At 67.2% G+C, this 25,728-nt stretch overlaps 5 protein-coding genes across 5 annotated transcripts; all 5 read left to right on the top strand.

The window, feature by feature from the left end:
* Nucleotides 1-1,232: 1,232 nt before the first annotated feature.
* LOC310923779 (serine/threonine-protein kinase pim-1-like) lies at nucleotides 1,233-3,543 on the top strand (the record flags this gene model as incomplete). Its single annotated transcript, XM_083885711.1, has 3 exons — nucleotides 1,233-1,578; nucleotides 1,985-2,161; nucleotides 2,467-3,543. The coding sequence occupies 3 exons, from the start codon at nucleotides 1,233-1,235 to the stop codon at nucleotides 2,568-2,570; spliced, it is 627 nt and encodes a 208-aa protein (XP_083741837.1). The 3' UTR covers nucleotides 2,571-3,543.
* A 2,960-nt stretch (nucleotides 3,544-6,503) lies between these two features.
* On the top strand, nucleotides 6,504-8,814 carry LOC310923783 (serine/threonine-protein kinase pim-1-like; the record flags this gene model as incomplete). The annotated part of the gene is made up of 3 exons (XM_083885714.1): nucleotides 6,504-6,849; nucleotides 7,256-7,432; nucleotides 7,738-8,814. 3 exons carry the CDS (start codon nucleotides 6,504-6,506, stop codon nucleotides 7,839-7,841), a joined length of 627 nt encoding a protein of 208 aa, XP_083741840.1. The 3' UTR covers nucleotides 7,842-8,814.
* Nucleotides 8,815-11,774: 2,960 nt separating this feature from the next.
* LOC310923780 (serine/threonine-protein kinase pim-1-like) lies at nucleotides 11,775-14,085 on the top strand (the record flags this gene model as incomplete). The annotated part of the gene is made up of 3 exons (XM_083885712.1): nucleotides 11,775-12,120; nucleotides 12,527-12,703; nucleotides 13,009-14,085. The coding sequence occupies 3 exons, from the start codon at nucleotides 11,775-11,777 to the stop codon at nucleotides 13,110-13,112; spliced, it is 627 nt and encodes a 208-aa protein (XP_083741838.1). The 3' UTR covers nucleotides 13,113-14,085.
* Nucleotides 14,086-17,045: 2,960 nt separating this feature from the next.
* Nucleotides 17,046-19,352, top strand: LOC310923781 (serine/threonine-protein kinase pim-1-like; the record flags this gene model as incomplete). The annotated part of the gene is made up of 3 exons (XM_083885713.1): nucleotides 17,046-17,391; nucleotides 17,798-17,974; nucleotides 18,280-19,352. 3 exons carry the CDS (start codon nucleotides 17,046-17,048, stop codon nucleotides 18,381-18,383), a joined length of 627 nt encoding a protein of 208 aa, XP_083741839.1. The 3' UTR covers nucleotides 18,384-19,352.
* Nucleotides 19,353-22,311: 2,959 nt separating this feature from the next.
* On the top strand, nucleotides 22,312-24,618 carry LOC310923778 (serine/threonine-protein kinase pim-1-like; the record flags this gene model as incomplete). Its single annotated transcript, XM_083885710.1, has 3 exons — nucleotides 22,312-22,657; nucleotides 23,064-23,240; nucleotides 23,546-24,618. 3 exons carry the CDS (start codon nucleotides 22,312-22,314, stop codon nucleotides 23,647-23,649), a joined length of 627 nt encoding a protein of 208 aa, XP_083741836.1. The 3' UTR covers nucleotides 23,650-24,618.
* Between the last annotated feature and the right edge of the window lie 1,110 nt (nucleotides 24,619-25,728).

Here is a 25,728-nt window from a genome sequence, read left to right as displayed (position 1 = left end):
GAGCCCGGGCACAAGCCTGCCCCTTGACGTGGCCAGGGGAAGCCGCGGAGGCCAAACGGGAGCCCAGCCCGAGCCAGGGGAGCCTTCTGAGGAGCAGCTGCTGGAGCAGCAAGCGTCCTGGAGCCAGCAGGGCTCATCCCACAGCTGCCAGGACGCTGTGCCGGCTGTGCCAGCTGGCAACAGCCCCAGCCTGGTGGTGGAGACCATCCTCGAGACACCGAGGAGCTGCCTCCATCCCCTGGAAGCTGCCCCAGCAGAGCCCTTGACTACCTCCAAGGGCTCTCTAATAGCAGGTGAGATCTCCTCAGGAGCTCTCTCAGGCTCCTGAGGGGCATCCCCACGCCAGGCCAGGGCCCCTGAGAGCGGCCTAGTCCCCGGCTGTTTCCAGGCTGCCACGGCTTCGAAAACCCCTCTCTGCTTTGCAGCTGCTCCTGGGAGCCCCCTGTGCCAAGCCTCGGGCTGTAGCCCCGGCCGTCCTCGGGAGCTGAGCGCAGCCCAGGACGCCGGGGACGGCAACGGTGCCGCCCTGCCCCGCCGCAGCGCGGCTCCTGCAGCCGCCTGTGCGCGCTGCCCCGGCCCAGCACCGCCGCTCGCCGGCCCCTCGGCTGCAGGGCGGGGGCCGCTGCCCGGCGCGCAGCAGGAAGCAGGTCAGAGCGAGGCGGCCCGCGCCGGCCCGGCCCGCTTGGCTGGCGGGTTCCTTCACTCGGGGGCGGGGGGCGGGGGTCGGGGGGGTGGTTCCTGGGCGCAAGGCTGATGCCTCGCTCTTGGCCGCAGGGCAAGGGAAGGAGCTGCAGGAGCTGTACCAGTTGGGCCCGCAGCTGGGCAGCGGCGGCTTCGGCACCGTTTTTGCGGGCATCCGCCTCTCCGACGGGAGGCCGGTAAGTGGCCGAGAGGGCAGGGGACGGGAGGGCAGGGCGTGCGAGGCAGGGCAGGGGCCGGGAGCGGCAGGGCCGGAGCTCAGCCCCCCTGTCTGGATGCCTTGCAGGTGGCCATCAAGCGCGTGGCCAGGGAGAGCGTCCTGCAGTGGGTCGAGCTGGTGAGTGAGCGGGGCCGGCGGGGCAGAGCGGGGCGTGGCGCCCGAGCATCATCCCCCGGGCGGGAGGAATCCCCATCACCAGGGAGGCTGCCCAAGAGGGCACGGGGGCATGCCAGGCAGGGGGCAGCCACAGGGCGGCATCAGGCCTGCCGGAGGCATTTTCTCCTCCTCACAGCCCGACGGCACCCCTGTTCCGATGGAGATCGCGCTGATGGAGAGGGTGGGCTCCGGCTGCTACAACATCATCCAGCTCCTGGACTGGTTCGAGCTGCCTGACAGCTTCCTGCTGGTGATGGAGCGTCCGGAGCGGTCGCAGGATCTCCTGCAGTTCCTGCTGGAGCAGGGGGTCCTGTGCGAGGAGATGGCGCGCTGGCTTTTCTGCCAGGTGCTGGAGGCCGTGCGGCACTGCACCGCCTGCGGCGTCCTGCACCGGGACATCAAGCCGGAGAACCTCCTCGTAGACCCGGAGAGCGGCGACCTGAAGCTCATCGACTTCGGTTGCGGCACCTTCCTCCAGGAGCGGGCCTACACGCGCTTTGCCGGTGAGCCACAGCCCGGGCCCTGCTCCCGGTGCCGGGCGCTGCAGGGAGGGCCCCGTTCCCTCCTGGGCCGCGGGGTGCGGCCTTCAGCCGCCTGCCGGCCGCCCTGTGCCACGGGGCACGTGCCCTGGCCCAGGAGCCGCCTGCCGGCCCTGCCCACAGAGGGGGGCCGCAAAAGCCAGGCCCCGGCCCCTGGGCTCGGCAGGCCCCACACGGGCTGGGGCTGCTCCGCCGGCCTTCTCTGCCTTGCACAACGGTTTCCTGGCTGGGGCCGCTTGGCTGGGGGACGTGGGCCGGCCTCGGGGGGAAGTTGTGGCCGCCGGTGCAGCCCCTGCCTCTGGCAGGAGGCCGGCGCCAGGCTCTGGAAGCCGGCGGCCTGCGGCTGGACAGCACTGCCCGTGTCCCCTAGGAACACGCGCCTACAGCCCGCCCGAGTGGATCGGCCTCGGCTGCTACCGCGGCGACTCGGCCACCGTCTGGTCCCTGGGCGTGCTGCTGTACGGCATGGTGTGCGGGTGCCTCCCCTTCAGGGACGACCGGGACATCGTCTTGGGGCAGCTCTGCTTCGGGTGCCAGGTCTCTCCAGGTGGGTAGGCGGCCTCCAGAAGGCAGGCTCGGGCACAGGGCGGCGCGCAGCAGCCCGGCGCGGGCCCCGGGCGGCTCCGCGGGACCTGCCCTCCCGGGCTGGCCGCAGGAGGTGGCCCGTGCCCACGGGGTCAGGGTGGCACACGGGGCTGAAGGAGGCGGCCGCGTCCCGCCACGCCGCTCTCCCGCACAGGGCAGGGCGGGTCGGGAGGCCAGGGCGCGGCTCTGAGCACGGGCAGGACGGCCCGGGCCCCGCGGGCGCCTTCCGCAACTGACCGGCGCTTTCTGCCTTCCCTCCCTGTCCAGCGTGCCAACACCTGATCTGCTGGTGTTTGTCCAAGCACCCCGCGGACAGGCCGGCGCTGGAGGAGATCTTGCTCCACCCCTGGGTGCACGGCAGCCGTTTTTGAGGCCTTGCCGGAGCCTCTGCAGCACCCAGTTACCCCGTCCCACGCAGGACTCGGGAAACAACACCACCAGAAACCAAAAAAATAAAACAACCGCCAACCCATTCCGGGCCCTCAAGTCTGCTCCTTGTCGGCAACTTCAGCCAAAGAAACCTTTTGGGAAAAGGGGGAGTCAGAGTGTTCCCCTCAGTCTCCTTCGAGGAGTGACCACTTGCCCCTCATGGCTTGCCCTAAAATGGCGGCCCCTCGCTCAGCCTGGCGCTCCATCGTGAGGGGACATTGGGGCTCGGCTGGGAGTGGAAATGGTCTCAAATGGCCTTGAGCTCCTGTTCTAGGGAACCATGGCAGCACTGGGGAGGGAGGGAGGGAGGGCGAGCCTGTTCCTGGTGACCTGAAACGTGGTTCCTGCTGTGTGCCAGGGCCTTTCTGCCTGCTGGCCTGGGGGATCACCCTCTCTGAGCTCAGCCCCACGCCCACCTCCTTCCCGCGCCTCCTTCCGAACAGCATCGGCTGTGGACGCGTCCCCTGCTGCCGTCCCCTGGCCAGGGGCCTCGTGGCTCCCGCCAGACCCTTCTTCCTCCCCAGGGAGCCTCCTCCCAGCTCAGGGGGGTGCCCCCCACAGCTCAGCACTCTCCAGCTCAGCCCCTCTAGAGCCGGGCCGCTCTCCGAGCCCCACGTGCCCTGAGCCAAGCGCGGATTGGCCACAGCCACCCCACGTAAATGGACTTCCTCTGACAAGGGGAAAAGGACCGGCCAAACCTCAGCTCGGGCCATAAGGAGAGGAGACTTCAGACCGCTCAGGGAACTGGGAAGCAGGGTGCCCAGGGAAAATGCTTTGGAAGGCGCTGGCCTCCACCAGTGCTGGTCACTAATGGAGACATCACCTCCTAAGGGCACAGGAGCGGGTGATTCCCAAAGGGCGGAAGCCAAACGGGCGAGGCAGAAGGCTGGCTGGCCTGAACAGGCATCTTCTCTGGGAAAGAGGACCCAAAAGGAAGCCGTGTGCCCACTGGAATCTAGGTCAGGAGAAGAATACACAGACGCTTCTTGCCACTGAAGGGACAAATTTGGTGTGCTGAAAGCTCAGCTGGAGAGGAAGGGGGGCCAGAAATGCGGGGCACAAGAAAACCAGTGTTTTTAAATACATTAAAGGAAAAAAACCGTTGTAAAAATAACAGTGCCCCCTACCTGGATGTGGAAGGTCACCTCACAAACAGGGACAGAGACAAGGGTACAGGTGTTTCATGCGTTCTTTGCCTCTGCCTTCAACACTCATCCCTCCCTTCCCAGTGGAAAGCCATTGCATTGTACCAAGGGACACAGCCAAAGCTTTGGAAGAGGGCAAGCCCTGCTCAGCAGAAACCAAACCACCCCAGCTGGATTGAGGGCATCCCCTTCCAAACCCAACAGGTGCCAGCAGCGTTTGGGAAGAAAGGAAATCTATCCCAGTCAAAACCAGAGCAGCGGGAGCACCAGGAGCGCTCCCTGGCAAATCCCGATTTATTGAGAACACAGGCACTGCACAAGTCAGGGAGCTGCTAACAAAAAACGCTTCCAGCCCTGGACAGGTGTTTCAAGGGGAGCTCCCCAGAGACAGAGGAACTTCAAGTCCCTTTGACTCTGGAGGATCTTCTCAGGCACACAGCAGTGGGCGTTTGCAGTCGGTAACGCGGCAGCGTCCTGGGAGCCGTGCACTTGGACACTGCCGGCAGCGGCACCGTTCCCGATGGGACACCACTCGCTCCAGGAAAGGATCCATTGCAACAGCCTGAGCTGCGGTTCCACTTCCAGGCTTTTTCTGGCCACGTCCATCTTCAGGGCTGAGCCAGCCCCGCTGAGCCCTGAGGCGGGCGGGGCCGTGACAACACAAAGGGCCCGCGCGCTGGCGGGAGGCAGGGCCGTGATGTCCCACGGCCGCCCTGGCCACGGCACTGTGACATCACCGTGCCAAGCCTATAAAAGCCGGGCCGGCACCCGCAGCTGCCAGTGCAGCCGCGATAGCGCATGCCGGAGCCATGAGTGACGGCGGTGTCCTGCTAGCTGCACTTGTCCTGCTGCTGGCCGCTGTGGCTGTCGGGTGGGCCCTTGGCCACCGGCAACCACGGAGGCGGCAGTCACGGACACGGGAGACGACCGAGCGCCCGCGGGTCCGGCCCGCGGGCTCACGGAGGAAGCGGGGAGCCCCTGCGGCTCCCGGGTCCCCCAGGCCTCGGGCGGCCCCTGGCAAGCGGCCACGTGGTCCCGCGAGCCCCCTGCACAGCCCCTGCGGCTGCCGGCCCTGCGTGGCGGCGGCCCAGGAGCTGCAGGAACTGCTGCTGCTGCTCCGGGCTGGCCATGGGACGTGTGCGCCGCTCTACTCTGGGATGTGGCAGGCCTTGTCCAAAGAGCTGGAGGAGCTGCTGAAGCGAGGCCACCTGCCCTGCTGCGGCTCCTCCAGAAGCCTCCATCCCCCCGAGAGGCTGCTCCCAGCCACGGTCTCCGCCGCTGGGAGAGCCTCAACCCTTGCAAGGATGGCACAGCAGCGCACACCCGCCATCCATGCAGGGAGCTCAGGCTGTCAGAGAGCCTCCATCCTGCCAGGAGCCTCTGCCATCTCTGACAGCCTCCAGCCCTCGCAGAGGCTCAGGGAGACCTGTCAGCCTGCACAAGGTGCAGAGCCTACGGACAGGTCTCCAGGCTCCCTTGGACCCACGGACTTCAACCTGAGCCCGGGCACAAGCCTGCCCCTTGACGTGGCCAGGGGAAGCCGCGGAGGCCAAACGGGAGCCCAGCCCGAGCCAGGGGAGCCTTCTGAGGAGCAGCTGCTGGAGCAGCAAGCGTCCTGGAGCCAGCAGGGCTCATCCCACAGCTGCCAGGACGCTGTGCCGGCTGTGCCAGCTGGCAACAGCCCCAGCCTGGTGGTGGAGACCATCCTCGAGACACCGAGGAGCTGCCTCCATCCCCTGGAAGCTGCCCCAGCAGAGCCCTTGACTACCTCCAAGGGCTCTCTAATAGCAGGTGAGATCTCCTCAGGAGCTCTCTCAGGCTCCTGAGGGGCATCCCCACGCCAGGCCAGGGCCCCTGAGAGCGGCCTAGTCCCCGGCTGTTTCCAGGCTGCCACGGCTTCGAAAACCCCTCTCTGCTTTGCAGCTGCTCCTGGGAGCCCCCTGTGCCAAGCCTCGGGCTGTAGCCCCGGCCGTCCTCGGGAGCTGAGCGCAGCCCAGGACGCCGGGGACGGCAACGGTGCCGCCCTGCCCCGCCGCAGCGCGGCTCCTGCAGCCGCCTGTGCGCGCTGCCCCGGCCCAGCACCGCCGCTCGCCGGCCCCTCGGCTGCAGGGCGGGGGCCGCTGCCCGGCGCGCAGCAGGAAGCAGGTCAGAGCGAGGCGGCCCGCGCCGGCCCGGCCCGCTTGGCTGGCGGGTTCCTTCACTCGGGGGCGGGGGGCGGGGGGCGGGGGGGTGGTTCCTGGGCGCAAGGCTGATGCCTCGCTCTTGGCCGCAGGGCAAGGGAAGGAGCTGCAGGAGCTGTACCAGTTGGGCCCGCAGCTGGGCAGCGGCGGCTTCGGCACCGTTTTTGCGGGCATCCGCCTCTCCGACGGGAGGCCGGTAAGTGGCCGAGAGGGCAGGGGACGGGAGGGCAGGGCGTGCGAGGCAGGGCAGGGGCCGGGAGCGGCAGGGCCGGAGCTCAGCCCCCCTGTCTGGATGCCTTGCAGGTGGCCATCAAGCGCGTGGCCAGGGAGAGCGTCCTGCAGTGGGTCGAGCTGGTGAGTGAGCGGGGCCGGCGGGGCAGAGCGGGGCGTGGCGCCCGAGCATCATCCCCCGGGCGGGAGGAATCCCCATCACCAGGGAGGCTGCCCAAGAGGGCACGGGGGCATGCCAGGCAGGGGGCAGCCACAGGGCGGCATCAGGCCTGCCGGAGGCATTTTCTCCTCCTCACAGCCCGACGGCACCCCTGTTCCGATGGAGATCGCGCTGATGGAGAGGGTGGGCTCCGGCTGCTACAACATCATCCAGCTCCTGGACTGGTTCGAGCTGCCTGACAGCTTCCTGCTGGTGATGGAGCGTCCGGAGCGGTCGCAGGATCTCCTGCAGTTCCTGCTGGAGCAGGGGGTCCTGTGCGAGGAGATGGCGCGCTGGCTTTTCTGCCAGGTGCTGGAGGCCGTGCGGCACTGCACCGCCTGCGGCGTCCTGCACCGGGACATCAAGCCGGAGAACCTCCTCGTAGACCCGGAGAGCGGCGACCTGAAGCTCATCGACTTCGGTTGCGGCACCTTCCTCCAGGAGCGGGCCTACACGCGCTTTGCCGGTGAGCCACAGCCCGGGCCCTGCTCCCGGTGCCGGGCGCTGCAGGGAGGGCCCCGTTCCCTCCTGGGCCGCGGGGTGCGGCCTTCAGCCGCCTGCCGGCCGCCCTGTGCCACGGGGCACGTGCCCTGGCCCAGGAGCCGCCTGCCGGCCCTGCCCACAGAGGGGGGCCGCAAAAGCCAGGCCCCGGCCCCTGGGCTCGGCAGGCCCCACACGGGCTGGGGCTGCTCCGCCGGCCTTCTCTGCCTTGCACAACGGTTTCCTGGCTGGGGCCGCTTGGCTGGGGGACGTGGGCCGGCCTCGGGGGGAAGTTGTGGCCGCCGGTGCAGCCCCTGCCTCTGGCAGGAGGCCGGCGCCAGGCTCTGGAAGCCGGCGGCCTGCGGCTGGACAGCACTGCCCGTGTCCCCTAGGAACACGCGCCTACAGCCCGCCCGAGTGGATCGGCCTCGGCTGCTACCGCGGCGACTCGGCCACCGTCTGGTCCCTGGGCGTGCTGCTGTACGGCATGGTGTGCGGGTGCCTCCCCTTCAGGGACGACCGGGACATCGTCTTGGGGCAGCTCTGCTTCGGGTGCCAGGTCTCTCCAGGTGGGTAGGCGGCCTCCAGAAGGCAGGCTCGGGCACAGGGCGGCGCGCAGCAGCCCGGCGCGGGCCCCGGGCGGCTCCGCGGGACCTGCCCTCCCGGGCTGGCCGCAGGAGGTGGCCCGTGCCCACGGGGTCAGGGTGGCACACGGGGCTGAAGGAGGCGGCCGCGTCCCGCCACGCCGCTCTCCCGCACAGGGCAGGGCGGGTCGGGAGGCCAGGGCGCGGCTCTGAGCACGGGCAGGACGGCCCGGGCCCCGCGGGCGCCTTCCGCAACTGACCGGCGCTTTCTGCCTTCCCTCCCTGTCCAGCGTGCCAACACCTGATCTGCTGGTGTTTGTCCAAGCACCCCGCGGACAGGCCGGCGCTGGAGGAGATCTTGCTCCACCCCTGGGTGCACGGCAGCCGTTTTTGAGGCCTTGCCGGAGCCTCTGCAGCACCCAGTTACCCCGTCCCACGCAGGACTCGGGAAACAACACCACCAGAAACCAAAAAAATAAAACAACCGCCAACCCATTCCGGGCCCTCAAGTCTGCTCCTTGTCGGCAACTTCAGCCAAAGAAACCTTTTGGGAAAAGGGGGAGTCAGAGTGTTCCCCTCAGTCTCCTTCGAGGAGTGACCACTTGCCCCTCATGGCTTGCCCTAAAATGGCGGCCCCTCGCTCAGCCTGGCGCTCCATCGTGAGGGGACATTGGGGCTCGGCTGGGAGTGGAAATGGTCTCAAATGGCCTTGAGCTCCTGTTCTAGGGAACCATGGCAGCACTGGGGAGGGAGGGAGGGAGGGCGAGCCTGTTCCTGGTGACCTGAAACGTGGTTCCTGCTGTGTGCCAGGGCCTTTCTGCCTGCTGGCCTGGGGGATCACCCTCTCTGAGCTCAGCCCCACGCCCACCTCCTTCCCGCGCCTCCTTCCGAACAGCATCGGCTGTGGACGCGTCCCCTGCTGCCGTCCCCTGGCCAGGGGCCTCGTGGCTCCCGCCAGACCCTTCTTCCTCCCCAGGGAGCCTCCTCCCAGCTCAGGGGGGTGCCCCCCACAGCTCAGCACTCTCCAGCTCAGCCCCTCTAGAGCCGGGCCGCTCTCCGAGCCCCACGTGCCCTGAGCCAAGCGCGGATTGGCCACAGCCACCCCACGTAAATGGACTTCCTCTGACAAGGGGAAAAGGACCGGCCAAACCTCAGCTCGGGCCATAAGGAGAGGAGACTTCAGACCGCTCAGGGAACTGGGAAGCAGGGTGCCCAGGGAAAATGCTTTGGAAGGCGCTGGCCTCCACCAGTGCTGGTCACTAATGGAGACATCACCTCCTAAGGGCACAGGAGCGGGTGATTCCCAAAGGGCGGAAGCCAAACGGGCGAGGCAGAAGGCTGGCTGGCCTGAACAGGCATCTTCTCTGGGAAAGAGGACCCAAAAGGAAGCCGTGTGCCCACTGGAATCTAGGTCAGGAGAAGAATACACAGACGCTTCTTGCCACTGAAGGGACAAATTTGGTGTGCTGAAAGCTCAGCTGGAGAGGAAGGGGGGCCAGAAATGCGGGGCACAAGAAAACCAGTGTTTTTAAATACATTAAAGGAAAAAAACCGTTGTAAAAATAACAGTGCCCCCTACCTGGATGTGGAAGGTCACCTCACAAACAGGGACAGAGACAAGGGTACAGGTGTTTCATGCGTTCTTTGCCTCTGCCTTCAACACTCATCCCTCCCTTCCCAGTGGAAAGCCATTGCATTGTACCAAGGGACACAGCCAAAGCTTTGGAAGAGGGCAAGCCCTGCTCAGCAGAAACCAAACCACCCCAGCTGGATTGAGGGCATCCCCTTCCAAACCCAACAGGTGCCAGCAGCGTTTGGGAAGAAAGGAAATCTATCCCAGTCAAAACCAGAGCAGCGGGAGCACCAGGAGCGCTCCCTGGCAAATCCCGATTTATTGAGAACACAGGCACTGCACAAGTCAGGGAGCTGCTAACAAAAAACGCTTCCAGCCCTGGACAGGTGTTTCAAGGGGAGCTCCCCAGAGACAGAGGAACTTCAAGTCCCTTTGACTCTGGAGGATCTTCTCAGGCACACAGCAGTGGGCGTTTGCAGTCGGTAACGCGGCAGCGTCCTGGGAGCCGTGCACTTGGACACTGCCGGCAGCGGCACCGTTCCCGATGGGACACCACTCGCTCCAGGAAAGGATCCATTGCAACAGCCTGAGCTGCGGTTCCACTTCCAGGCTTTTTCTGGCCACGTCCATCTTCAGGGCTGAGCCAGCCCCGCTGAGCCCTGAGGCGGGCGGGGCCGTGACAACACAAAGGGCCCGCGCGCTGGCGGGAGGCAGGGCCGTGATGTCCCACGGCCGCCCTGGCCACGGCACTGTGACATCACCGTGCCAAGCCTATAAAAGCCGGGCCGGCACCCGCAGCTGCCAGTGCAGCCGCGATAGCGCATGCCGGAGCCATGAGTGACGGCGGTGTCCTGCTAGCTGCACTTGTCCTGCTGCTGGCCGCTGTGGCTGTCGGGTGGGCCCTTGGCCACCGGCAACCACGGAGGCGGCAGTCACGGACACGGGAGACGACCGAGCGCCCGCGGGTCCGGCCCGCGGGCTCACGGAGGAAGCGGGGAGCCCCTGCGGCTCCCGGGTCCCCCAGGCCTCGGGCGGCCCCTGGCAAGCGGCCACGTGGTCCCGCGAGCCCCCTGCACAGCCCCTGCGGCTGCCGGCCCTGCGTGGCGGCGGCCCAGGAGCTGCAGGAACTGCTGCTGCTGCTCCGGGCTGGCCATGGGACGTGTGCGCCGCTCTACTCTGGGATGTGGCAGGCCTTGTCCAAAGAGCTGGAGGAGCTGCTGAAGCGAGGCCACCTGCCCTGCTGCGGCTCCTCCAGAAGCCTCCATCCCCCCGAGAGGCTGCTCCCAGCCACGGTCTCCGCCGCTGGGAGAGCCTCAACCCTTGCAAGGATGGCACAGCAGCGCACACCCGCCATCCATGCAGGGAGCTCAGGCTGTCAGAGAGCCTCCATCCTGCCAGGAGCCTCTGCCATCTCTGACAGCCTCCAGCCCTCGCAGAGGCTCAGGGAGACCTGTCAGCCTGCACAAGGTGCAGAGCCTACGGACAGGTCTCCAGGCTCCCTTGGACCCACGGACTTCAACCTGAGCCCGGGCACAAGCCTGCCCCTTGACGTGGCCAGGGGAAGCCGCGGAGGCCAAACGGGAGCCCAGCCCGAGCCAGGGGAGCCTTCTGAGGAGCAGCTGCTGGAGCAGCAAGCGTCCTGGAGCCAGCAGGGCTCATCCCACAGCTGCCAGGACGCTGTGCCGGCTGTGCCAGCTGGCAACAGCCCCAGCCTGGTGGTGGAGACCATCCTCGAGACACCGAGGAGCTGCCTCCATCCCCTGGAAGCTGCCCCAGCAGAGCCCTTGACTACCTCCAAGGGCTCTCTAATAGCAGGTGAGATCTCCTCAGGAGCTCTCTCAGGCTCCTGAGGGGCATCCCCACGCCAGGCCAGGGCCCCTGAGAGCGGCCTAGTCCCCGGCTGTTTCCAGGCTGCCACGGCTTCGAAAACCCCTCTCTGCTTTGCAGCTGCTCCTGGGAGCCCCCTGTGCCAAGCCTCGGGCTGTAGCCCCGGCCGTCCTCGGGAGCTGAGCGCAGCCCAGGACGCCGGGGACGGCAACGGTGCCGCCCTGCCCCGCCGCAGCGCGGCTCCTGCAGCCGCCTGTGCGCGCTGCCCCGGCCCAGCACCGCCGCTCGCCGGCCCCTCGGCTGCAGGGCGGGGGCCGCTGCCCGGCGCGCAGCAGGAAGCAGGTCAGAGCGAGGCGGCCCGCGCCGGCCCGGCCCGCTTGGCTGGCGGGTTCCTTCACTCGGGGGCGGGGGGCGGGGGGCGGGGGGGTGGTTCCTGGGCGCAAGGCTGATGCCTCGCTCTTGGCCGCAGGGCAAGGGAAGGAGCTGCAGGAGCTGTACCAGTTGGGCCCGCAGCTGGGCAGCGGCGGCTTCGGCACCGTTTTTGCGGGCATCCGCCTCTCCGACGGGAGGCCGGTAAGTGGCCGAGAGGGCAGGGGACGGGAGGGCAGGGCGTGCGAGGCAGGGCAGGGGCCGGGAGCGGCAGGGCCGGAGCTCAGCCCCCCTGTCTGGATGCCTTGCAGGTGGCCATCAAGCGCGTGGCCAGGGAGAGCGTCCTGCAGTGGGTCGAGCTGGTGAGTGAGCGGGGCCGGCGGGGCAGAGCGGGGCGTGGCGCCCGAGCATCATCCCCCGGGCGGGAGGAATCCCCATCACCAGGGAGGCTGCCCAAGAGGGCACGGGGGCATGCCAGGCAGGGGGCAGCCACAGGGCGGCATCAGGCCTGCCGGAGGCATTTTCTCCTCCTCACAGCCCGACGGCACCCCTGTTCCGATGGAGATCGCGCTGATGGAGAGGGTGGGCTCCGGCTGCTACAACATCATCCAGCTCCTGGACTGGTTCGAGCTGCCTGACAGCTTCCTGCTGGTGATGGAGCGTCCGGAGCGGTCGCAGGATCTCCTGCAGTTCCTGCTGGAGCAGGGGGTCCTGTGCGAGGAGATGGCGCGCTGGCTTTTCTGCCAGGTGCTGGAGGCCGTGCGGCACTGCACCGCCTGCGGCGTCCTGCACCGGGACATCAAGCCGGAGAACCTCCTCGTAGACCCGGAGAGCGGCGACCTGAAGCTCATCGACTTCGGTTGCGGCACCTTCCTCCAGGAGCGGGCCTACACGCGCTTTGCCGGTGAGCCACAGCCCGGGCCCTGCTCCCGGTGCCGGGCGCTGCAGGGAGGGCCCCGTTCCCTCCTGGGCCGCGGGGTGCGGCCTTCAGCCGCCTGCCGGCCGCCCTGTGCCACGGGGCACGTGCCCTGGCCCAGGAGCCGCCTGCCGGCCCTGCCCACAGAGGGGGGCCGCAAAAGCCAGGCCCCGGCCCCTGGGCTCGGCAGGCCCCACACGGGCTGGGGCTGCTCCGCCGGCCTTCTCTGCCTTGCACAACGGTTTCCTGGCTGGGGCCGCTTGGCTGGGGGACGTGGGCCGGCCTCGGGGGGAAGTTGTGGCCGCCGGTGCAGCCCCTGCCTCTGGCAGGAGGCCGGCGCCAGGCTCTGGAAGCCGGCGGCCTGCGGCTGGACAGCACTGCCCGTGTCCCCTAGGAACACGCGCCTACAGCCCGCCCGAGTGGATCGGCCTCGGCTGCTACCGCGGCGACTCGGCCACCGTCTGGTCCCTGGGCGTGCTGCTGTACGGCATGGTGTGCGGGTGCCTCCCCTTCAGGGACGACCGGGACATCGTCTTGGGGCAGCTCTGCTTCGGGTGCCAGGTCTCTCCAGGTGGGTAGGCGGCCTCCAGAAGGCAGGCTCGGGCACAGGGCGGCGCGCAGCAGCCCGGCGCGGGCCCCGGGCGGCTCCGCGGGACCTGCCCTCCCGGGCTGGCCGCAGGAGGTGGCCCGTGCCCACGGGGTCAGGGTGGCACACGGGGCTGAAGGAGGCGGCCGCGTCCCGCCACGCCGCTCTCCCGCACAGGGCAGGGCGGGTCGGGAGGCCAGGGCGCGGCTCTGAGCACGGGCAGGACGGCCCGGGCCCCGCGGGCGCCTTCCGCAACTGACCGGCGCTTTCTGCCTTCCCTCCCTGTCCAGCGTGCCAACACCTGATCTGCTGGTGTTTGTCCAAGCACCCCGCGGACAGGCCGGCGCTGGAGGAGATCTTGCTCCACCCCTGGGTGCACGGCAGCCGTTTTTGAGGCCTTGCCGGAGCCTCTGCAGCACCCAGTTACCCCGTCCCACGCAGGACTCGGGAAACAACACCACCAGAAACCAAAAAAATAAAACAACCGCCAACCCATTCCGGGCCCTCAAGTCTGCTCCTTGTCGGCAACTTCAGCCAAAGAAACCTTTTGGGAAAAGGGGGAGTCAGAGTGTTCCCCTCAGTCTCCTTCGAGGAGTGACCACTTGCCCCTCATGGCTTGCCCTAAAATGGCGGCCCCTCGCTCAGCCTGGCGCTCCATCGTGAGGGGACATTGGGGCTCGGCTGGGAGTGGAAATGGTCTCAAATGGCCTTGAGCTCCTGTTCTAGGGAACCATGGCAGCACTGGGGAGGGAGGGAGGGAGGGCGAGCCTGTTCCTGGTGACCTGAAACGTGGTTCCTGCTGTGTGCCAGGGCCTTTCTGCCTGCTGGCCTGGGGGATCACCCTCTCTGAGCTCAGCCCCACGCCCACCTCCTTCCCGCGCCTCCTTCCGAACAGCATCGGCTGTGGACGCGTCCCCTGCTGCCGTCCCCTGGCCAGGGGCCTCGTGGCTCCCGCCAGACCCTTCTTCCTCCCCAGGGAGCCTCCTCCCAGCTCAGGGGGGTGCCCCCCACAGCTCAGCACTCTCCAGCTCAGCCCCTCTAGAGCCGGGCCGCTCTCCGAGCCCCACGTGCCCTGAGCCAAGCGCGGATTGGCCACAGCCACCCCACGTAAATGGACTTCCTCTGACAAGGGGAAAAGGACCGGCCAAACCTCAGCTCGGGCCATAAGGAGAGGAGACTTCAGACCGCTCAGGGAACTGGGAAGCAGGGTGCCCAGGGAAAATGCTTTGGAAGGCGCTGGCCTCCACCAGTGCTGGTCACTAATGGAGACATCACCTCCTAAGGGCACAGGAGCGGGTGATTCCCAAAGGGCGGAAGCCAAACGGGCGAGGCAGAAGGCTGGCTGGCCTGAACAGGCATCTTCTCTGGGAAAGAGGACCCAAAAGGAAGCCGTGTGCCCACTGGAATCTAGGTCAGGAGAAGAATACACAGACGCTTCTTGCCACTGAAGGGACAAATTTGGTGTGCTGAAAGCTCAGCTGGAGAGGAAGGGGGGCCAGAAATGCGGGGCACAAGAAAACCAGTGTTTTTAAATACATTAAAGGAAAAAAAACGTTGTAAAAATAACAGTGCCCCCTACCTGGATGTGGAAGGTCACCTCACAAACAGGGACAGAGACAAGGGTACAGGTGTTTCATGCGTTCTTTGCCTCTGCCTTCAACACTCATCCCTCCCTTCCCAGTGGAAAGCCATTGCATTGTACCAAGGGACACAGCCAAAGCTTTGGAAGAGGGCAAGCCCTGCTCAGCAGAAACCAAACCACCCCAGCTGGATTGAGGGCATCCCCTTCCAAACCCAACAGGTGCCAGCAGCGTTTGGGAAGAAAGGAAATCTATCCCAGTCAAAACCAGAAACCCAACAGGTGCCAGCAGCGTTTGGAAGAAAGGAAATCTATCCAGCTGTCAATACCAGAGCAGCGGGAGCACCAGGAGCGCTCCCTGGCAAATCCCGATTTATTGAGAACACAGGCACTGCACAAGTCAGGGAGCTGCTAACAAAAAACGCTTCCAGCCCTGGACAGGTGTTTCAAGGGGAGCTCTACTCTGGAGGATCTTCTCAGGCACGCAGCGTCCTGGGAGCCGTGCACTTGGACACTGCCGGCAGCGGCACCGTTCCCGATGGGACACCACTCGCTCCAGGAAAGGATCCATTGCAACAGCCTGAGCTGCGGTTCCACTTCCAGGCTTTTTCTGGCCACGTCCATCTTCAGGGCTGAGCCAGCCCCGCTGAGCCCTGAGGCGGGCGGGGCCGTGACAACACAAAGGGCCCGCGCGCTGGCGGGAGGCAGGGCCGTGATGTCCCACGGCCGCCCTGGCCACGGCACTGTGACATCACCGCGCCAAGCCTATAAAAGCCGGGCCGGCACCCGCAGCTGCCAGTGCAGCCGCGATAGCGCATGCCGGAGCCATGAGTGACGGCGGTGTCCTGCTAGCTGCACTTGTCCTGCTGCTGGCCGCTGTGGCTGTCGGGTGGGCCCTTGGCCACCGGCAACCACGGAGGCGGCAGTCACGGACACGGGAGACGACCGAGCGCCCGCGGGTCCGGCCCGCGGGCTCACGGAGGAACCGGGGAGCCCCTGCGGCTCCCGGGTCCCCCAGGCCTCGGGCGGCCCCTGGCAAGCGGCCACGTGGTCCCGCGAGCCCCCTGCACAGCCCCTGCGGCTGCCGGCCCTGCGTGGCGGCGGCCCAGGAGCTGCAGGAACTGCTGCTGCTGCTCCGGGCTGGCCATGGGACGTGTGCGCCGCTCTACTCTGGGATGTGGCAGGCCTTGTCCAAAGAGCTGGAGGAGCTGCTGAAGCGAGGCCACCTGCCCTGCTGCGGCTCCTCCAGAAGCCTCCATCCCCCCGAGAGGCTGCTCCCAGCCACGGTCTCCGCCGCTGGGAGAGCCTCAACCCTTGCAAGGATGGCACAGCAGCGCACACCCGCCATCCATGCAGGGAGCTCAGGCTGTCAGAGAGCCTCCATCCTGCCAGGAGCCTCTGCCATCTCTGACAGCCTCCAGCCCTCGCAGAGGCTCAGGGAGACCTGTCAGCCTGCACAAGGTGCAGAGCCTACGGACAGGTCTCCAGGCTCCCTTGGACCCACGGACTTCAACCTGAGCCCGGGCACAAGCCTGCCCCTTGACGTGGCCAGGGGAAGCCGCGGAGGCCAAACGGGAGCCCAGCCCGAGCCAGGGGAGCCTTCTGAGGAGCAGCTGCTGGAGCAGCAAGCGTCCTGGAGCCAGCAGGGCTCATCCCACAGCTGCCAGGACGCTGTGCCGGCTGTGCCAGCTGGCAACAGCCCCAGCCTGGTGGTGGAGACCATCCTCGAGACACCGAGGAGCTGCCTCCATCCCCTGGAAGCTGCCCCAGCAGAGCCCTTGACTACCTCCAAGGGCTCTCTAATAGCAGGTGAGATCTCCTCAGGAGCTCTCTCAGGCTCCTGAGGGGCATCCCCACGCCAGGCCAGGGCCCCTGAGAGCGGCCTAGTCCCCGGCTGTTTCCAGGCTGCCACGGCTTCGAAAACCCCTCTCTGCTTTGCAGCTGCTCCTGGGAGCCCCCTGTGCCAAGCCTCGGGCTGTAGCCCCGGCCGTCCTCGGGAGCTGAGCGCAGCCCAGGACGCCGGGGACGGCAACGGTGCCGCCCTGCCCCGCCGCAGCGCGGCTCCTGCAGCCGCCTGTGCGCGCTGCCCCGGCCCAGCACCGCCGCTCGCCGGCCCCTCGGCTGCAGGGCGGGGGCCGCTGCCCGGCGCGCAGCAGGAAGCAGGTCAGAGCGAGGCGGCCCGCGCCGGCCCGGCCCGCTTGGCTGGCGGGTTCCTTCACTCGGGGGCGGGGGGCGGGGGGCGGGGGGGTGGTTCCTGGGCGCAAGGCTGATGCCTCGCTCTTGGCCGCAGGGCAAGGGAAGGAGCTGCAGGAGCTGTACCAGTTGGGCCCGCAGCTGGGCAGCGGCGGCTTCGGCACCGTTTTTGCGGGCATCCGCCTCTCCGACGGGAGGCCGGTAAGTGGCCGAGAGGGCAGGGGACGGGAGGGCAGGGCGTGCGAGGCAGGGCAGGGGCCGGGAGCGGCAGGGCCGGAGCTCAGCCCCCCTGTCTGGATGCCTTGCAGGTGGCCATCAAGCGCGTGGCCAGGGAGAGCGTCCTGCAGTGGGTCGAGCTGGTGAGTGAGCGGGGCCGGCGGGGCAGAGCGGGGCGTGGCGCCCGAGCATCATCCCCCGGGCGGGAGGAATCCCCATCACCAGGGAGGCTGCCCAAGAGGGCACGGGGGCATGCCAGGCAGGGGGCAGCCACAGGGCGGCATCAGGCCTGCCGGAGGCATTTTCTCCTCCTCACAGCCCGACGGCACCCCTGTTCCGATGGAGATCGCGCTGATGGAGAGGGTGGGCTCCGGCTGCTACAACATCATCCAGCTCCTGGACTGGTTCGAGCTGCCTGACAGCTTCCTGCTGGTGATGGAGCGTCCGGAGCGGTCGCAGGATCTCCTGCAGTTCCTGCTGGAGCAGGGGGTCCTGTGCGAGGAGATGGCGCGCTGGCTTTTCTGCCAGGTGCTGGAGGCCGTGCGGCACTGCACCGCCTGCGGCGTCCTGCACCGGGACATCAAGCCGGAGAACCTCCTCGTAGACCCGGAGAGCGGCGACCTGAAGCTCATCGACTTCGGTTGCGGCACCTTCCTCCAGGAGCGGGCCTACACGCGCTTTGCCGGTGAGCCACAGCCCGGGCCCTGCTCCCGGTGCCGGGCGCTGCAGGGAGGGCCCCGTTCCCTCCTGGGCCGCGGGGTGCGGCCTTCAGCCGCCTGCCGGCCGCCCTGTGCCACGGGGCACGTGCCCTGGCCCAGGAGCCGCCTGCCGGCCCTGCCCACAGAGGGGGGCCGCAAAAGCCAGGCCCCGGCCCCTGGGCTCGGCAGGCCCCACACGGGCTGGGGCTGCTCCGCCGGCCTTCTCTGCCTTGCACAACGGTTTCCTGGCTGGGGCCGCTTGGCTGGGGGACGTGGGCCGGCCTCGGGGGGAAGTTGTGGCCGCCGGTGCAGCCCCTGCCTCTGGCAGGAGGCCGGCGCCAGGCTCTGGAAGCCGGCGGCCTGCGGCTGGACAGCACTGCCCGTGTCCCCTAGGAACACGCGCCTACAGCCCGCCCGAGTGGATCGGCCTCGGCTGCTACCGCGGCGACTCGGCCACCGTCTGGTCCCTGGGCGTGCTGCTGTACGGCATGGTGTGCGGGTGCCTCCCCTTCAGGGACGACCGGGACATCGTCTTGGGGCAGCTCTGCTTCGGGTGCCAGGTCTCTCCAGGTGGGTAGGCGGCCTCCAGAAGGCAGGCTCGGGCACAGGGCGGCGCGCAGCAGCCCGGCGCGGGCCCCGGGCGGCTCCGCGGGACCTGCCCTCCCGGGCTGGCCGCAGGAGGTGGCCCGTGCCCACGGGGTCAGGGTGGCACACGGGGCTGAAGGAGGCGGCCGCGTCCCGCCACGCCGCTCTCCCGCACAGGGCAGGGCGGGTCGGGAGGCCAGGGCGCGGCTCTGAGCACGGGCAGGACGGCCCGGGCCCCGCGGGCGCCTTCCGCAACTGACCGGCGCTTTCTGCCTTCCCTCCCTGTCCAGCGTGCCAACACCTGATCTGCTGGTGTTTGTCCAAGCACCCCGCGGACAGGCCGGCGCTGGAGGAGATCTTGCTCCACCCCTGGGTGCACGGCAGCCGTTTTTGAGGCCTTGCCGGAGCCTCTGCAGCACCCAGTTACCCCGTCCCACGCAGGACTCGGGAAACAACACCACCAGAAACCAAAAAAATAAAACAACCGCCAACCCATTCCGGGCCCTCAAGTCTGCTCCTTGTCGGCAACTTCAGCCAAAGAAACCTTTTGGGAAAAGGGGGAGTCAGAGTGTTCCCCTCAGTCTCCTTCGAGGAGTGACCACTTGCCCCTCATGGCTTGCCCTAAAATGGCGGCCCCTCGCTCAGCCTGGCGCTCCATCGTGAGGGGACATTGGGGCTCGGCTGGGAGTGGAAATGGTCTCAAATGGCCTTGAGCTCCTGTTCTAGGGAACCATGGCAGCACTGGGGAGGGAGGGAGGGCGAGCCTGTTCCTGGTGACCTGAAACGTGGTTCCTGCTGTGTGCCAGGGCCTTTCTGCCTGCTGGCCTGGGGGATCACCCTCTCTGAGCTCAGCCCCACGCCCACCTCCTTCCCGCGCCTCCTTCCGAACAGCATCGGCTGTGGACGCGTCCCCTGCTGCCGTCCCCTGGCCAGGGGCCTCGTGGCTCCCGCCAGACCCTTCTTCCTCCCCAGGGAGCCTCCTCCCAGCTCAGGGGGGTGCCCCCCACAGCTCAGCACTCTCCAGCTCAGCCCCTCTAGAGCCGGGCCGCTCTCCGAGCCCCACGTGCCCTGAGCCAAGCGCGGATTGGCCACAGCCACCCCACGTAAATGGACTTCCTCTGACAAGGGGAAAAGGACCGGCCAAACCTCAGCTCGGGCCATAAGGAGAGGAGACTTCAGACCGCTCAGGGAACTGGGAAGCAGGGTGCCCAGGGAAAATGCTTTGGAAGGCGCTGGCCTCCACCAGTGCTGGTCACTAATGGAGACATCACCTCCTAAGGGCACAGGAGCGGGTGATTCCCAAAGGGCGGAAGCCAAACGGGCGAGGCAGAAGGCTGGCTGGCCTGAACAGGCATCTTCTCTGGGAAAGAGGACCCAAAAGGAAGCCGTGTGCCCACTGGAATCTAGGTCAGGAGAAGAATACACAGACGCTTCTTGCCACTGAAGGGACAAATTTGGTGTGCTGAAAGCTCAGCTGGAGAGGAAGGGGGGCCAGAAATGCGGGGCACAAGAAAACCAGTGTTTTTAAATACATTAAAGGAAAAAAAACGTTGTAAAAATAACAGTGCCCCCTACCTGGATGTGGAAGGTCACCTCACAAACAGGGACAGAGACAAGGGTACAGGTGTTTCATGCGTTCTTTGCCTCTGCCTTCAACACTCATCCCTCCCTTCCCAGTGGAAAGCCATTGCATTGTACCAAGGGACACAGCCAAAGCTTTGGAAGAGGGCAAGCCCTGCTCAGCAGAAACCAAACCACCCCAGCTGGATTGAGGGCATCCCCTTCCAAACCCAACAGGTGCCAGCAGCGTTTGGGAAGAAAGGAAATCTATCCCAGTCAAAACCAGAGCAGCGGGAGCACCAGGAGCGCTCCCTGGCAAATCCCGATTTATTGAGAACACAGGCACTGCACAAGTCAGGGAGCTGCTAACAAAAAACGCTTCCAGCCCTGGACAGGTGTTTCAAGGGGAGCTCCCCAGAGACAGAGGAACTTCAAGTCCCTTTGACTCTGGAGGATCTTCTCAGGCACACAGCAGTGGGCGTTTGCAGTCGGTAACGCGGCAGCGTCCTGGGAGCCGTGCACTTGGACACTGCCGGCAGCGGCACCGTTCCCGATGGGACACCACTCGCTCCAGGAAAGGATCCATTGCAACAGCCTGAGCTGCGGTTCCACTTCCAGGCTTTTTCTGGCCACGTCCATCTTCAGGGCTGAGCCAGCCCCGCTGAGCCCTGAGGCGGGCGGGGCCGTGACAACACAAAGGGCCCGCGCGCTGGCGGGAGGCAGGGCCGTGATGTCCCACGGCCGCCCTGGCCACGGCACTGTGACATCACCGCGCCAAGCCTATAAAAGCCGGGCCGGCACCCGCAGCTGCCAGTGCAGCCGCGATAGCGCATGCCGGAGCCATGAGTGACGGCGGTGTCCTGCTAGCTGCACTTGTCCTGCTGCTGGCCGCTGTGGCTGTCGGGTGGGCCCTTGGCCACCGGCAACCACGGAGGCAGCAGTCACGGACACGGGAGACGACCGAGCGCCCGCGGGTCCGGCCCGCGGGCTCACGGAGGAACCGGGGAGCCCCTGCGGCTCCCGGGTCCCCCAGGCCTCGGGCGGCCCCTGGCAAGCGGCCACGTGGTCCCGCGAGCCCCCTGCACAGCCCCTGCGGCTGCCGGCCCTGCGTGGCGGCGGCCCAGGAGCTGCAGGAACTGCTGCTGCTGCTCCGGGCTGGCCATGGGACGTGTGCGCCGCTCTACTCTGGGATGTGGCAGGCCTTGTCCAAAGAGCTGGAGGAGCTGCTGAAGCGAGGCCACCTGCCCTGCTGCGGCTCCTCCAGAAGCCTCCATCCCCCCGAGAGGCTGCTCCCAGCCACGGTCTCCGCCGCTGGGAGAGCCTCAACCCTTGCAAGGATGGCACAGCAGCGCACACCCGCCATCCATGCAGGGAGCTCAGGCTGTCAGAGAGCCTCCATCCTGCCAGGAGCCTCTGCCATCTCTGACAGCCTCCAGCCCTCGCAGAGGCTCAGGGAGACCTGTCAGCCTGCACAAGGTGCAGAGCCTACGGACAGGTCTCCAGGCTCCCTTGGACCCACGGACTTCAACCTGAGCCCGGGCACAAGCCTGCCCCTTGACGTGGCCAGGGGAAGCCGCGGAGGCCAAACGGGAGCCCAGCCCGAGCCAGGGGAGCCTTCTGAGGAGCAGCTGCTGGAGCAGCAAGCGTCCTGGAGCCAGCAGGGCTCATCCCACAGCTGCCAGGACGCTGTGCCGCTGTGCCAGCTGGCAACAGCCCCAGCCTGGTGGTGGAGACCATCCTCGAGACACCGAGGAGCTGCCTCCATCCCCTGGAAGCTGCCCCAGCAGAGCCCTTGACTACCTCCAAGGGCTCTCTAATAGCAGGTGAGATCTCCTCAGGAGCTCTCTCAGGCTCCTGAGGGGCATCCCCACGCCAGGCCAGGGCCCCTGAGAGCGGCCTAGTCCCCGGCTGTTTCCAGGCTGCCACGGCTTCGAAAACCCCTCTCTGCTTTGCAGCTGCTCCTGGGAGCCCCCTGTGCCAAGCCTCGGGCTGTAGCCCCGGCCGTCCTCGGGAGCTGAGCGCAGCCCAGGACGCCGGGGACGGCAACGGTGCCGCCCTGCCCCGCCGCAGCGCGGCTCCTGCAGCCGCCTGTGCGCGCTGCCCCGGCCCAGCACCGCCGCTCGCCGGCCCCTCGGCTGCAGGGCGGGGGCCGCTGCCCGGCGCGCAGCAGGAAGCAGGTCAGAGCGAGGCGGCCCGCGCCGGCCCGGCCCGCTTGGCTGGCGGGTTCCTTCACTCGGGGGCGGGGGGCGGGGGGCGGGGGGGTGGTTCCTGGGCGCAAGGCTGATGCCTCGCTCTTGGCCGCAGGGCAAGGGAAGGAGCTGCAGGAGCTGTACCAGTTGGGCCCGCAGCTGGGCAGCGGCGGCTTCGGCACCGTTTTTGCGGGCATCCGCCTCTCCGACGGGAGGCCGGTAAGTGGCCGAGAGGGCAGGGGACGGGAGGGCAGGGCGTGCGAGGCAGGGCAGGGGCCGGGAGCGGCAGGGCCGGAGCTCAGCCCCCCTGTCTGGATGCCTTGCAGGTGGCCATCAAGCGCGTGGCCAGGGAGAGCGTCCTGCAGTGGGTCGAGCTGGTGAGTGAGCGGGGCCGGCGGGGCAGAGCGGGGCGTGGCGCCCGAGCATCATCCCCCGGGCGGGAGGAATCCCCATCACCAGGGAGGCTGCCCAAGAGGGCACGGGGGCATGCCAGGCAGGGGGCAGCCACAGGGCGGCATCAGGCCTGCCGGAGGCATTTTCTCCTCCTCACAGCCCGACGGCACCCCTGTTCCGATGGAGATCGCGCTGATGGAGAGGGTGGGCTCCGGCTGCTACAACATCATCCAGCTCCTGGACTGGTTCGAGCTGCCTGACAGCTTCCTGCTGGTGATGGAGCGTCCGGAGCGGTCGCAGGATCTCCTGCAGTTCCTGCTGGAGCAGGGGGTCCTGTGCGAGGAGATGGCGCGCTGGCTTTTCTGCCAGGTGCTGGAGGCCGTGCGGCACTGCACCGCCTGCGGCGTCCTGCACCGGGACATCAAGCCGGAGAACCTCCTCGTAGACCCGGAGAGCGGCGACCTGAAGCTCATCGACTTCGGTTGCGGCACCTTCCTCCAGGAGCGGGCCTACACGCGCTTTGCCGGTGAGCCACAGCCCGGGCCCTGCTCCCGGTGCCGGGCGCTGCAGGGAGGGCCCCGTTCCCTCCTGGGCCGCGGGGTGCGGCCTTCAGCCGCCTGCCGGCCGCCCTGTGCCACGGGGCACGTGCCCTGGCCCAGGAGCCGCCTGCCGGCCCTGCCCACAGAGGGGGGCCGCAAAAGCCAGGCCCCGGCCCCTGGGCTCGGCAGGCCCCACACGGGCTGGGGCTGCTCCGCCGGCCTTCTCTGCCTTGCACAACGGTTTCCTGGCTGGGGCCGCTTGGCTGGGGGACGTGGGCCGGCCTCGGGGGGAAGTTGTGGCCGCCGGTGCAGCCCCTGCCTCTGGCAGGAGGCCGGCGCCAGGCTCTGGAAGCCGGCGGCCTGCGGCTGGACAGCACTGCCCGTGTCCCCTAGGAACACGCGCCTACAGCCCGCCCGAGTGGATCGGCCTCGGCTGCTACCGCGGCGACTCGGCCACCGTCTGGTCCCTGGGCGTGCTGCTGTACGGCATGGTGTGCGGGTGCCTCCCCTTCAGGGACGACCGGGACATCGTCTTGGGGCAGCTCTGCTTCGGGTGCCAGGTCTCTCCAGGTGGGTAGGCGGCCTCCAGAAGGCAGGCTCGGGCACAGGGCGGCGCGCAGCAGCCCGGCGCGGGCCCCGGGCGGCTCCGCGGGACCTGCCCTCCCGGGCTGGCCGCAGGAGGTGGCCCGTGCCCACGGGGTCAGGGTGGCACACGGGGCTGAAGGAGGCGGCCGCGTCCCGCCACGCCGCTCTCCCGCACAGGGCAGGGCGGGTCGGGAGGCCAGGGCGCGGCTCTGAGCACGGGCAGGACGGCCCGGGCCCCGCGGGCGCCTTCCGCAACTGACCGGCGCTTTCTGCCTTCCCTCCCTGTCCAGCGTGCCAACACCTGATCTGCTGGTGTTTGTCCAAGCACCCCGCGGACAGGCCGGCGCTGGAGGAGATCTTGCTCCACCCCTGGGTGCACGGCAGCCGTTTTTGAGGCCTTGCCGGAGCCTCTGCAGCACCCAGTTACCCCGTCCCACGCAGGACTCGGGAAACAACACCACCAGAAACCAAAAAAATAAAACAACCGCCAACCCATTCCGGGCCCTCAAGTCTGCTCCTTGTCGGCAACTTCAGCCAAAGAAACCTTTTGGGAAAAGGGGGAGTCAGAGTGTTCCCCTCAGTCTCCTTCGAGGAGTGACCACTTGCCCCTCATGGCTTGCCCTAAAATGGCGGCCCCTCGCTCAGCCTGGCGCTCCATCGTGAGGGGACATTGGGGCTCGGCTGGGAGTGGAAATGGTCTCAAATGGCCTTGAGCTCCTGTTCTAGGGAACCATGGCAGCACTGGGGAGGGAGGGAGGGCGAGCCTGTTCCTGGTGACCTGAAACGTGGTTCCTGCTGTGTGCCAGGGCCTTTCTGCCTGCTGGCCTGGGGGATCACCCTCTCTGAGCTCAGCCCCACGCCCACCTCCTTCCCGCGCCTCCTTCCGAACAGCATCGGCTGTGGACGCGTCCCCTGCTGCCGTCCCCTGGCCAGGGGCCTCGTGGCTCCCGCCAGACCCTTCTTCCTCCCCAGGGAGCCTCCTCCCAGCTCAGGGGGGTGCCCCCCACAGCTCAGCACTCTCCAGCTCAGCCCCTCTAGAGCCGGGCCGCTCTCCGAGCCCCACGTGCCCTGAGCCAAGCGCGGATTGGCCACAGCCACCCCACGTAAATGGACTTCCTCTGACAAGGGGAAAAGGACCGGCCAAACCTCAGCTCGGGCCATAAGGAGAGGAGACTTCAGACCGCTCAGGGAACTGGGAAGCAGGGTGCCCAGGGAAAATGCTTTGGAAGGCGCTGGCCTCCACCAGTGCTGGTCACTAATGGAGACATCACCTCCTAAGGGCACAGGAGCGGGTGATTCCCAAAGGGCGGAAGCCAAACGGGCGAGGCAGAAGGCTGGCTGGCCTGAACAGGCATCTTCTCTGGGAAAGAGGACCCAAAAGGAAGCCGTGTGCCCACTGGAATCTAGGTCAGGAGAAGAATACACAGACGCTTCTTGCCACTGAAGGGACAAATTTGGTGTGCTGAAAGCTCAGCTGGAGAGGAAGGGGGGCCAGAAATGCGGGGCACAAGAAAACCAGTGTTTTTAAATACATTAAAGGAAAAAAAACGTTGTAAAAATAACAGTGCCCCCTACCTGGATGTGGAAGGTCACCTCACAAACAGGGACAGAGACAAGGGTACAGGTGTTTCATGCGTTCTTTGCCTCTGCCTTCAACACTCATCCCTCCCTTCCCAGTGGAAAGCCATTGCATTGTACCAAGGGACACAGCCAAAGCTTTGGAAGAGGGCAAGCCCTGCTCAGCAGAAACCAAACCACCCCAGCTGGATTGAGGGCATCCCCTTCCAAACCCAACAGGTGCCAGCAGCGTTTGGGAAGAAAGGAAATCTATCCCAGTCAAAACCAGAGCAGCGGGAGCACCAGGAGCGCTCCCTGGCAAATCCCGATTTATTGAGAACACAGGCACTGCACAAGTCAGGGAGCTGCTAACAAAAAACGCTTCCAGCCCTGGACAGGTGTTTCAAGGGGAGCTCCCCAGAGACAGAGGAACTTCAAGTCCCTTTGACTCTGGAGGATCTTCTCAGGCACACAGCAGTGGGCGTTTGCAGTCGGTAACGCGGCAGCGTCCTGGGAGCCGTGCACTTGGACACTGCCGGCAGCGGCACCGTTCCCGATGGGACACCACTCGCTCCAGGAAAGGATCCATTGCAACAGCCTGAGCTGCGGTTCCACTTCCAGGCTTTTTCTGGCCACGTCCATCTTCAGGGCTGAGCCAGCCCCGCTGAGCCCTGAGGCGGGCGGGGCCGTGACAACACAAAGGGCCCGCGCGCTGGCGGGAGGCAGGGCCGTGATGTCCCACGGCCGCCCTGGCCACGGCACTGTGACATCACCGCGCCAAGCCTATAAAAGCCGGGCCGGCACCCGCAGCTGCCAGTGCAGCCGCGATAGCGCATGCCGGAGCCATGAGTGACGGCGGTGTCCTGCTAGCTGCACTTGTCCTGCTGCTGGCCGCTGTGGCTGTCGGGTGGGCCCT

This window comes from Zosterops lateralis (genome assembly GCF_965231275.1).
Source record: "Zosterops lateralis genome assembly, contig: HAP1_HAP1_SCAFFOLD_314, whole genome shotgun sequence".
In the NCBI taxonomy this organism is placed as follows: domain Eukaryota; kingdom Metazoa; phylum Chordata; class Aves; order Passeriformes; family Zosteropidae; genus Zosterops; species Zosterops lateralis.
The sequence above is the reverse complement of the archived record's forward strand: the minus strand, read 5'-3'. Positions and strand labels throughout refer to the sequence as shown.